The 12761-nt window shown below is 38.9% G+C and overlaps 1 protein-coding gene across 2 annotated transcripts; it reads left to right on the forward strand.

Annotated features, from left to right (window-relative positions):
• The first annotated feature begins 4788 nt into the window (after positions 1–4788).
• LOC102790885 (uncharacterized) lies at positions 4789–6230 on the forward strand. 2 transcript variants are annotated; one of them, XM_035912900.2, is made up of 5 exons: positions 4789–4897; positions 5042–5389; positions 5512–5628; positions 5710–5744; positions 6111–6230. In XM_035912900.2, the coding sequence occupies exons 1-5, from the start codon at positions 4789–4791 to the stop codon at positions 6228–6230; spliced, it is 729 nt and encodes a 242-aa protein (XP_035768793.2). The 2 variants fall into 2 exon arrangements, with proteins under 2 accessions (XP_035768793.2, XP_087695539.1); XM_087839413.1 differs by having other exon boundaries at positions 4838–4897; positions 5485–5628.
• Positions 6231–12761: the final 6531 nt, after the last annotated feature.

A 12761-nucleotide genomic window follows, 5' to 3' on the forward strand; every position in this document is an offset into this window, starting at 1 on the left:
TGTAGAGCCCTGCTCCCTGAGTTCACTCCTTGGCTTATTGTGAGTCCTGCATTTGGATCCTTCATCCTGCCTGTAAAACAGCCACACATGACATTTTCTCTCAAACTCCACATCATGACTTTTTATACCTTACAGGCAGTGTTGGGAAGGTTACTTTTAAAATGTATTCCATTACAGAATACAGAATTACATGCCCCAAAATGTATTCTGTAACGTATTCCGTTACGTTACTCAATGAGAGTAACGTATTCTAAATACTTTGGATTACTTAATATATTATCATGCTGTTTACAGCTACATGAATGTACTATTGCTGTGATTTATTACTGTTACTGAAGGTCCGCGGCTCCGAACCGTAGTAAAGGGACCTCTGGCTAATACGGTGGGTTCTGTGTCGGGCTCATAGCCGAAAACTAGCTTTACTTTGTTGTCTGGGTCAACTTTGCTAGCGAGAGACAGAGAGAGGTGTTGAAAGGCTGCTCCAACGGAACTTATTGTTTTTGGAGGAAAACACGAACACGGTGTACAGTCGAGTCTTAATAGCTTACTTACAACTGGGCTCGTCAGGCACTCTTCTTGGCTGCAGTGGTTATTATTATATTTACATGCTTCCAGCTCCCGTTTTTGCTCGATGACAGCTCGTACTTTTCCTTTTTCTCCCTCCCTCGCTCACAGACACATAACGGGTATGGCAGTCCATTCTCCCTGCAGCACGGACTACACTGCCTATGATGCTACATTCTTTAGAGCTGTACCGGTAGCATTCTGCCTATTAGCTTAGCACAACAACAACAAAAAGGCCTCTCTCACCCAGGAAACGGGCAGAGAGAGCGGCACCCTGTAACCATGGCAACCGTAACGCTGCCACCTGGAACAACAGAACGTAGCTGTCAAACAAAACCCAAACAGGCCTGACCCGCCACAATATGAAACAGGGAAGTACCGCCGTGTAATCCATTTATTTCAACAAAGTTTATCAAACTGTATTCTAAATACCACCTTTTTAAACGGTAACTGTAACGGAATACAGTTACTCATATTTTGTATTTTAAATACGTAACGGCGGTACATGTATTCCGTTACTCCCCAACACTGCTTACAGGATCCGGCCTCTGATAATGTGAACTATGCTACAGTGACATTTGGACAAAAACCACGAAGAATAGAGCCACAGGCTAATGTTGTGTATGCAGCCACCAGATCTGCATCTCAAAGTTGAACTGATGCCTTTTTATTCTGCTCTTTGTGAGAAACCTGTGGGTGGGTTTTTTACTTTTACTTTTCTTTTGCAATAAGATTTGTGTTTGAATAAGCTGATATCTGTTTAGGGCCTTCTGTATTGTGAGAATATGCAGCTGTCGAGGGTTTAGTGAGGTAGTGAGGCTTGTTTGACAGGAAGAGATGACATCACAGTGAGGCCTGAGAATAGCTCAGTAGTAGCCTGTTTGCACAGAGTTTAAACAGGTATTTTTTTAGATTTAAAAGGGCCTAGAAATAAGTTGGGTTTTTTATTCTATTTTACTGTAATGTCAATGTGCTGCATGCCTGAATAAAATATTCAGTCCATTTAAAAAAATCTTGATTGTTGTACTTTTTTAAATGAAAGACACATAAAAGCCCACTCTTGAACGGTTGCATTTTGACAGTTGTGACACTTCTTTACACTTCTAAGTGACTTAAAGCAATTTCATCTACATAGTGTATAAACATCTACAACTACAACTTGCAAACTTGTGAAAGCGTTGTGAAACTTTTAGATCTTCATCGTAAACTACTTACCCTGCTCCAGGCTTTAACACCTTAACAGTGATTGATAACATAAACATGTCAGATGCAGGTCTCCTGTGAAACAAACTACTTTTCCAATACAGTTACCTGTATCATACTCAAATAATGTTAACTACCTATTTTTTATTTTTCTGCAAAAAGAAAGATCACATTGCTAAAACAATAATTCAAAAAGTACGTAATATAAGTAATAAATAAACACATTTAAAATTGCATCCCATAGGCTGGATGAAATTCGCTCCTGAGTTTCTTAAGGCTCTGGGAGTGGTGGTGGTGTTTTGATTGGTATGCCCTTTGCACCATTGCGTTGAGATCAGATGCAGTGACTGTGTATTGGCATTCCCAACTTTAAGAGTGGTGACCGGAGGGTGTGCTCCTATCTGGTCATTAAGTGATGACATAACGAATCCTACTTCCGGGCCTAGTGTATTTTCCACTATTTAATCTCAAAAAGCTCCTAAAACAGTCAGTGATCACTGTTGACCTCCCTCGGCTTTTATTACCGCTAATCATTTATTTAAGCTCAGTTTTTAAAACCTTAGGATGTAACTACAGCCCAGCCCATGCAGCAGTATATGAATGACTAACCTCGTATTGTGGATGGATTATCTCAGTTGTTCTCCTGGCTGAAGTTTGGTCCTTTTACAGTATCCTGCCATGCGATTACAATTTTTCCTGACCACCCAGAACACTCACGTTAACTTTTATCGAGTGGAAAAAAAGTTAGCTTGTTTATATTATGCTAACATAGCTGTGTCACGTAGCACATCATTATATACCAGCTAGCCAAACTTCAGTAACCCTACAAACGTCACTGCTGTTTAGTTTTCTGTCTTCATTTATGTTGGAAGTGATAACAGAGCTGTACGTTTTAATTTGTTTCCAAAACCCCGCAGTCAGGACAAGCTATATTGTATTTAGATATAAGCTAGCGAGCTAACTTCCTGCTAACTTCTAACTCCGTTAAATGTCATAAATTCCATTTTCATGGATGCCTGGATGTTAAACTCAATTGTTACACCTGGTAGAGCAGAACGCTGATCATTTTATTAAAGATGAAAGACTTTAGACAGTTTTTCAACTCTCAGTAATGCCATAGTAATCGTTTGATATATGGACCTATATGGAGTTTAGGCCCAGACACGGTTAGTGACGTCAGACTTAAGGACCGGATTATAATGGCTTCAAACTACTCAACTTCCCTAGAAAGGTCTGCACCAGAGAACTGAAGAGGAGTCTGCTGGAGCAGCTCTTTAGCCTATCGAAGAAATTCAGAGGTGCCTAGCAATTTGATCAATCTACAAGTGCTTTGTGGACTTGGAGTAGGCAGTTGACTTTATCTGTCAGGCGATGCTGTGAAGGGTCTTTTAGAAGTATGGATACCATTGCTACAAGCCATTCAGGCCCTTTACAACTGCAAAAAGAGTCTGACCTGCATTGCCGATAGTAAACTGGATTAGTTCCAATTGGGCTGCCCTTTGTTATACTATCCATAATTTTTATGGACAGTATTTCTAGCTGGAGCCAAGTGACAGAAGGCTTTTCTGATCTCGTTTCTGATCTCGTCTCAGCTTTTTGCAGATAATCGGGTTGCGTTCAGTAGCCAAAATCTTCAGTGTTGCAGTCAAGTGTGAAGCAGCGGGAATGAGGACTAGCACCTCAAACTTGATGGCCATGGTTGTCAGCTAGAAAAGAGTCAACTTCAGGTCAGGGACAAGTTGCTTCCTTAAATGGAGGATTTCTGTATCTCGTTCTTGTTCACAGATGAACAAGAGGGGAGTGGAAGATTTAGTGGATGTGTTTGAGTTATGTCTGCATTGATTTGCCTAATCAATCTACAAGTGCTTTGTGGACTTGGAGAAGGCAGAGACGATGTATCAGTGCTTTGCAGTGAAGAAAGAGGTGGGCATCAATGGAAAGCTGCCAATTTCCTAGTTGATCTACATCTCTACTCTTGCCTACGGTTACTAGGCGAGAGTAGTAGTGTGCTGTAAGTCACAACTGACCGGACAGTGAGGCTCTTCATGTTCAGTAAGGAGCTCCACATTTAAAAGCTATTAAATTCTTAAGACAGCGGAAACTTATTCAGTCAGTTTACTTGGACGAGCTGTTCAGACTGTGCATCTCCATGTGCTAGACAAACATAGATCAGTTCACATCTGCGTGGTAAATACTGTTGGTCACACTTAACTGATTTAAAACTTGCTGACATCACTACTCGCTGCTCTAGCATGGTGAAACTTACACAATCTCATATCAAAGCGTCTTCTCCTGGTTACACATTTTAAGATGTTATCACACACTAAAACCACACCAGGTGAAGGTTCCAGACTAGCATGCCTTTGTGAACCTAGTCTTGCTAAGACTATTCCAGTAGTTATCAATGGCCAGGTAAGGTTTCTGCTGCTTTTTCTGATCATGTCATTAATTTGCACATTGTGCACATTCATACAAGTTTGCATTTTAAGTACTCCCTTAATAATGTATGATTAATGTTAACATCACCACACAAGTAACTGTTTATTAGTTACTAAGTAAACAGTAGACGTTCCCCTTTAAGAATTGTATGTGCTTTATTTGAGCATGTTCAACTATAGCATGAAGATTGTATTGACTGTGTGGTCAGTAGTTTACTTTATGCCATGTTATGAGTTTCAAAATCAACAGAGAACCTTGACTTAAGTATTTATATCAGGAGTATTTGTCTTATGCTGACATATGTGTGGTTAAAGATCGTTGCAAAGATGTAAAGATGTAAATACATAAACTGTTATTTTAAAACATGTTGGATATTTCATGGTAAAGGCACAGCTATATAACACTGTATAAAATTATACAGTGACTCATCTTTTGTAGATGTCCAAATTTGTGTAAAAGCTAGATAATTTAAATACTGATATTCTGTTCTTCTTACAGCTTTCAGTTTGCAGCTATTCGTCTAAAAGCATTGGCACTCTCAGTCAAAGCAGCTGTACATATAAAAGAACAGCCCGCCTCTTTATGCAGAGATTGCTTTTACTGGAGCACAGTTCACTTACAAACATTGCAGTAGTGGCGGTACACACAATGGTGAACTTTACCTTGATGCCAGTTTTATTCTGCACAATGAGTAAGTACACTTTTCACTATTTTTTCACACAATGGTTAAATCTGTACCACAATCCAAGTGATTTAAATATTGTAGCCAACTTTACTCATAGGCATTGTCTGGTTTGTGTGGTGTTTGATATTTAGGAATATTTGCTTGTTTCAGGTTGGATCTCTTCCTCGGTCACACAGTTTTACACAGCGGAGGTTCAGCCTGGTCGAGAAGTCACACTGAAGTGCTCCAATTTCAGCAGATATCTCTCCCACATATTTTGGTTCAAACTGACGAGCAGTCCCAATGCCAGCTGCATCTCAGCTATGTCCAGCTCTGATAGCAACGTTTCTTTCTGTGATGGATTTAAAAAAAGCAAATTTCACATGACATCCAACACCTCTGTGTTATTTCTTGAGATCAAACAAGTGAATTCTTCTGACTCTGCGCTTTATTTCTGTGGAGAGAAACAGTCAGATGGAAAGAAAATCATCTCAAGTGGAACATATTTAAAAGTTCAAGGTAAGTAATGCTGTTTATGGTATTTTATTGTAAAGAAAATAAAGAAAAATAGCAAACTGTAAAAACTGTAAAAACAGGAAGTAGACTTTGTAAAGTTTTCATTTTAATTGTCTATTTTGTAGACGTGGCTGATGGATTAACATATGAACAAATGATGACTGTGATCCTGGGCAATTTAACTGTTTTCCTTCTGCTGGTCATCGTTAGTCTGGCTGTTAAAATCAGGAGATTTCATACAGGTATTTATACAACTTCATTTAAATTGTCCAATCAAACATTTGCGGTAAATTACTGACCGATGTATTGTCCCTGTCGTTTAGCTCAAGATGATCCACAGAATGCACAACAGAGTGAGGTAATCTATTTTAATATTAGATTTTGACTTTAGATTAGGATTTATAAGGGGATAACAAAGACATCCAACTTGAACCCACTGAGGGTTCGAGTTGCTTTTATTTAATTATGTTAGATTTTTTTGTTGTTTTTGTTTTTAGAAACTAGAAACGGTTACTTTTCAGATTAGGTTTCATATATTCTTTCTATATTCAGTTTTTCTGTCAACAGTTTTCATTGGTGCTTCCAAAAAAGGTGAAAATTTGATTGGAAAGTGCTGAATCTAACCTTAACCTTAACCGAACCTGATACTTAGATAATGGCTGTCCTGGTGGATGTTAACATATGATGTTTTGGGATTATTGAACTTAAACATTTTCAATTACAGAATGTGGATTCTGATGCCATGACCTATACATCAGTGAGTTTCCATCCCAAAGCTAAAATCAGAAGGCCTGAACCACCAAGGGAGCTGGAGCCTAATGTTGTGTACGCTGCTACGAGATAGACTCACAAACCAAACCAAACGTTACCTCAGAGTGGAACATGAACTGCTTGTGGGGTTTTGTACCGTTGGTGTGTGGGAAGAGTTGTAATCATTAATTATGTAAAATGTATGCAACCACTGTTAATTGGTTTATAAGACAACAATAAATTTTCATTCAAATAATCCAAAATACAATTTTGGCAAGAACCCTAAATGTTACAGAACTTTTATCTGAACTTTATAGTCTGTTGATTAAAGATGACCTATAATGCACATTTCAAGCCGTTGTTTTTGTCCTTCTGTTCTACTACACTACACCCTCTCTTGGCGATATTGTTGTATATATTACATGAGTAACTATTAAGTCATTTTCAGTACAATACATATATTTAGACATATTTAAGTCGTTTTCTTCAGTTGGTTTATTGTAAAGAGTTTTTGTTTTTGTTCTTTTGCTTGTAGAGATTTCTATCAGAATCCAAAGCCTGATGCTTATCGTTCTTTCATTGTAGTGCGAATCACTGGTCTGGTTGCCGAAATGACCAAACTGTGAAAAGTTAAAAGAGCAAGAGCTTTCACTCACTTGTTATATTCTTTTAAATAAAGAATCTCAGATATATATTTAAGAAAATGCATTTTAAATATGAATATGATCATGGTAGTGATAAAAAAAATTATTAAGACTCATCATTTTTTTCAATTTAGGTAGAAATATGGAGATGAATAAATACATGAAATAATTTTTCTCATTCACACTTTCTAATTTCCAGAGAAACTACAGGACAAACCATGGGGTATGACAGTATAACATTAAATTAAAATATTTATTTTGAAGACATATTTTAATTGCTTCTCATTATTTTCTGACATTTTGCACAGTACAGTCTGTTTTTCTTGGACAAAAACGCATCTCTCATAGTTTTGCCTCTGTACACCACCGGAACTGAGATCAAACAATCACTGTGTGATTGAAGTGCAGACTTTCAGATTTAATTTGAGAGTTTTGAAAATCTACTTTTTTAGAGCCATTTTTGTACACTTTTCACCACGTACAGAGACTTAAATCAGACAACATCAGTCGATGACTGTCTAAAGTCTGGAACCCACAGAATCATTTCAACAAAAGTTTTCAGAGAATTAAAAAAAAACCAACGTCAGACCTCTTAACGTGAAGATACAGTATATTTCATACAGTATTTACAGTGAGCAAGTTTGTAGAAGTAACTCAAACCTCTCTAAAGCTGTATCACCATACAGCTGCCTGAGGGTTTGTAACAGGTCTCACTTACTTAGACCCACATCACCAGTTCAGCTCTACGACTTGCATCGCGTGTTCAAACTTGTGAAGAGATGTTTGCAGCAGTGTGACATTTTCTCACCCTAAAGTAAAAGCATGTGCTTCTGAAGACTCATAGCAGAAGTAGCTCCCACCATCTGCATTATGCAGTACAAAACTGACATCTGTGGAAACTGGCCTTACCCTTAGATCAGCAGTGTCAAACTCATTTTATTTCAAGTAAACCATAAATTATTACCTATAAATATTTTCCTTTCTTTTTGCCAAAAAAATGAGAGTACACAGCTGGAGATGACTTAACTTGTCTCGTCAGTGAAACTGTAATTATCAAACGGCTATGCTGACAGAAAATACATTAAGAATGCTCCTGTATTTGTACTTGGGTGGAATTAAAAAGGTGGTCAACTACTCATACAGAGATGCATTTGTAATAACTTACAACATAATGGTTCCTGGTGCAATAAACACACAAAGACAAAGAAATGATGCCGCGTTCACCACAATTTCCACACATTATAAAGTCATGCAGTGGGCTGGAAGTTGTATGTTTGAGACCCCTGATCTTAAGGCTATTGAAACCACAGACTATATATAAAGGATGGTTGCACTCACCATGATGTTACCCACTGGTTTCTGAACTTTATATTTTAAAGCCTCAGAGTTTTTTATTTTTGCTACTACCATGCTGGATTTTAAAGCCTTAATTGACAATATGTAGACAAGCACTGAGTCATAATTGGGGGTGGATTCCCATTAATTTCCTACGGCGGACACCACAGATGTAACAAGGTTGATTTAAACACTCAAAATTCAATGAAAGAGGTCATCATCAAGTGCATAGTGTGGAGAAAGTCATAAGGCCTTCATGCAATCAGATGTAAAAAACAATATTTATGTGTGTTTCAAGTCAGTCAGATTTGACCCGAACACGACAGGAATTTTTTAAATTACATCCATCCATTCGCTTCCGCTTATCCTTTCCAGGGTTGTGGGGGTGCTGGAGCCTGTCCCAGCTGTCATAGGGCAAGAGGGGGGGTACACCCTGACAGGGCACCAGTCTGTCGCAGGGCTAACACACAGGGACAGACAACCATTCACACTCAAATTCACTCCCGTATTCACACCTATGGGCAGTTTAGATTGATCAATTAACCTATGCCCACTAACTGCATGTCTTTGGACTGTGGGAGGAAGCCGGAGTATTAACAGCACCTTCTAGTGGCCATAGTTATTATACAACACAGGAAGAAATCAGTCATCATGATAAAGGTTCAAGAAGGCTCTACACATTTCTTAAGCCTTTTACAAATATGTATATATATATATTCATATATATCTTCAGCTCCAACATACTGAAAAAAATGTCATTTGTACATTATGTGGGTATAAGTGTAGTATCAGTGTCTTTTCCTGGTAGCGTTTTTGTGGTCGGTTGAGAAAAACACCCTCCTCTTTTTATTGTAAGACCCCCCTTTCTGGGTCTCACTTCAATTCCAGACATTGCAAAGCTTCAGTCGTGTGTGCAGTGATGAACTTTACCTTGATAACAGCTTTGTCTCTTAAGACCGTCTCTGCAGCCTCCAGCCTACATTTGACGTCATATTTCTGTTAACCTAGCTGTAATTAAGACTTAATTCAATTAATTGATTAATTTTAATTGCATGGCATTTTCTTGTTTAAGAACACATTTGATTTGTTTCATCCTGGATCTCCATCAGCGGGTCTCAGACTGTGGAGGTCCATCCAGAAGAAATCATGCTGCAGCGCTCCATCGTCCACTTCTTAACAATCTGGTTCACTCATCCAGCTGGATCAGTGTCATGTTTGCAGCTGATAAAAGTGCTTCATGCTGCGAAGGATTTCAGAGTGGATCATCGGAAATGACTTTCAGCATCTCAACCATCTTCTTCCTAACCAAACATGTGGATGTATTTGGCTCTGGAATGTATTTCTATGGATTTAATGCAGATGTATATCCAGGTTTTAGAATGATACACTATTATTAAAGGTAAGAAAAATTCAAAGTTTCTTTTCATCAGATTTCTTTGTTTTAAATGTTAAAATGCACAAAAAAAATATTTATCCAGATGTCAAAACAAAGATGACGTGAAAATTATTTTCATTTTATCAAACGGCAACAGTGAATTTGATGATGTGGTCAACTAGCAAAGAAAAGAGTGACCAACAGAGAGACCTGAATTCGAACCAATGAAATGATCCTGTCATAGAATAATTTGATGGCAAAGCTGATTCTGGCTCCTCTGACTGTTTTCCTTGTAAATATCATCAGTGGTATGGCTGTTAAAGTCAAGAAACTCCATACGGGCACCAAGAGGATTTATCTGATCATTTTTTGCAAAGTGTGAAAGAGGTTTTAGCATAATGATTTACACTGATGCCATGTTGTTTTGTCTCTGTAATGTAGCTGCTGCTGCTGAAGGATAGAAACTGCATAAATGTTTATCTTCTTTTTTGTTCACTGTTTATGCTATTTTTTCATTAATTAATTAAGACACTGCGAGTTGTTATTGTGTTGACCGCGGCCCTGCAGAGGGAGGCGACGAAAGTTGGATTAAGAATCAGCGCCAAAAAAACCAAGGTACTCCGAGTTGGCTATGCACGTGCCCGCATTCCTGTCATGATCAACCAACAACGTGCTGAAGAGGTGGAAAAATTTACATATCTTGGCAGCATCATCTCGAATGACGGGGTCTCTGATCAGGATGTCGACGCCAGAGTAGGGAAGGCAGTTGGTGTCCTGCGACGTCTCCAACCTCCAACTCGACCTCCCTGAATGTTAGGGTCAGGATCAGACTACTGAACTCTATCGTCTTCCCTACTGCACTTTACGCTAGTGAAACCTGGCGCTCAACAAGTGCAATTATTCAACACCTGAACGTGCTTCAACAACGTGGCCTGCGGCGAATCCTGAGAATTTCCTACCGGGACCGAATAACAAATGAGGAGGTCCTACGAAGAGCAGGCACCCGCCCATTAGCCGATGTTGTTGCAGAAAGGCGCTTCCGCTTTGCGGGCCATATTTTACGCCTACCCCCTCATCGCCCAGCTAAGATTGCCATGACATGGCGTCCACGCACTGGCAAGCGAAAGCAAGGCCGACCAAAGACCACATGGCGTTGAACATTCATGGACGATCTGAGAACTGTCGACATTGCCTGGGACGAAGCTGAAGCAGTCGCTGCTGACCGACATCGATGGAGATCACTAGCTGCCCGATGCGCCGCCCGGCGTAGGAGGAACTAAGTGCTAAGTGAGTTGTTACTGTTCTTTGAAGAATCTGGACTCACCTGAAGCAGCTGGAATAAGAAACAGAAGTCGGCATCAGAGAAAGAAGTGGATACTTGTTTATGTAACTCAGGGTCAAATTGTTGTTTTATATTGTTTGTGTGTGACTGATTAGTCAGAGTAAAGAAAATGTTTCATTAAATATTTTCTCTCTTGTCTGGCTTTTCACTGAATTAGAGGCTGGAACAATCACAACAGTCTATCCTGATTCTCTTATAATGAGAGTTAGATGAAGTTCTGGACGTGGATCTGAGCTCAACCACCTTAAGGCCACAGCTGCCATAGGGACAGAAGCAGGGTACACCCTGAAAAGGTTACAAGTCCATCACATAACCAGTCAATCATCATTCCTCCGTGCTGTGAAAAAGTATTTTCTCCAGGCCATCGCACTACCGCCACCATGTTTGACTGCTGGTATGATGTTCTTTCTATGAAATGATGGGTTAGTTTTACATCAGCAGTGGCTTTCACTTTCAAACACTCCCATGGATGCCATTTTTGCAAAGTCTCTTTCTTGTTGTTGAATCATGAACACTGAGCTTAACTGAAACAAGTGATGCCTGCGGTTCTTTAGATATTGATCTGGGTTCTTTTGTGACTGCTTGTATGAGTTGTCAGTAATAAATTACCTGAAAATTAAGTGTGACTAATATGCAAAACAGGAAACAGCAAAGAGGTAAATGCTTTTCACTTGCACTGTAGGCTGCAACTAAACATGCTTGTCTTTGGAACATGGGTGGAAAAGTCACACTCTGCTGGTCATTAGAAAAAATACCAGTATAAGCAGTTTTCGCTTTTCAGACCCAAAAGCTAAGTACATCTTTTAAGTGCACTGTGTGCTTAAGATGCTGTCCTTTATCCCCTTGGCCACCAGCTGCTCTCACCAACTGTTTTCTTACCTTTGCCACCCACCTGATCTCAAATCTGCCTGGACACTTTTTTGTTTGTTTGTTTGTCATCTTAGTCTTCTCTGCAATCATTATTTTGAGATAGTGGGAAGGAAAAACTCAATTTTAACAGGAAGAAACCTCCTGCAGAACCGGCTCAAGGAGCAAATTTCCACATCATCTTCATCAGGCTATGTCAGACCAGAATAGACTGAGGAGGATTTAATGTTTCAATGGGTTGCATTTAAAGGCTCATCGATTGAATATGTTAGAAATAAATCACAGCAAAAGTATGAACACTTATGAATTCACAGCATTACTTTTAATCCAGCATTGCTCTCTCATTTGAACTTCTTTTAACTTTTGCTATTATATTTTTTATAACCTTTAAAAATCCTTACATGTGTCTCCTTTTCCTGTCTGACTGAAGCATCACTCTTTGGTCGTTTGTTTTTGTAGAACTAAAGCCTGAAGAGGAACTTTGCTGGCAACTGTGAAGAGGTGATATTGTTCATGTCTGCTGTGCTGTCTTAAATTTCCGCTTCTGATCTTTATCTCAACAAATAAGGTGTTACTTGATGTTTGTGAAACTTACTCACAGGTCACAAATGGTCTGCAGGGGGAGGGAGGGGTGACATACTTATCACTTCAGCTGAAATTGCACAGCATCAACAGTCAGTAGTCTTTTAGGAGAAGAAGAGGTGGTGAAACCTGACCTAGTTGGTTTGACTTGATAAAATCAGCGTTTGTAGTTGTACAGAGTTTTGGAAAAGTAATATCAAAAATTAAATTATTGTCATCTTTGCTGGATGGATGGATGGACTATTAAATAATGAAGACACAACATGAATGTTGCTAATACGGTTATGTGGTCTGGGTGTAATTTTTTTTAATTGTCTCTATTGTATCCTGACACATTTGTTGTTTATATGAAAAATACAAAAGATGCAGCTTTCTTCTCTGTCCATGTTCTTATAAACATTTCAGCCAGCACCTGGGGAGGGATTTTAATTCAATTCGATTCAATTTTATTTATACAGCGCCAAATCACAAAAAAAGTCT

The sequence above is a fragment of the Neolamprologus brichardi genome, chromosome 3 (genome assembly GCF_056152115.1).
Source record: "Neolamprologus brichardi isolate AB-2024 chromosome 3, ASM5615211v1, whole genome shotgun sequence".
Lineage (NCBI taxonomy): Eukaryota > Metazoa > Chordata > Actinopteri > Cichliformes > Cichlidae > Neolamprologus > Neolamprologus brichardi.

Coding starts and splice junctions, on each gene's coding strand:
- LOC102790885 (XM_035912900.2), top strand. CDS start 4,789: ATGCAGAGATTGCTTTTACTGGAGCACAGTTCACTTACAAACATTGCA. Junction 5,390..5,511: donor AACATATTTAAAAGTTCAAG/GTAAGTAATGCT, acceptor TCTATTTTGTAG/ACGTGGCTGATGGATTAACA. Junction 5,745..6,110: donor AGAATGCACAACAGAGTGAG/GTAATCTATTTT, acceptor TTTCAATTACAG/AATGTGGATTCTGATGCCAT.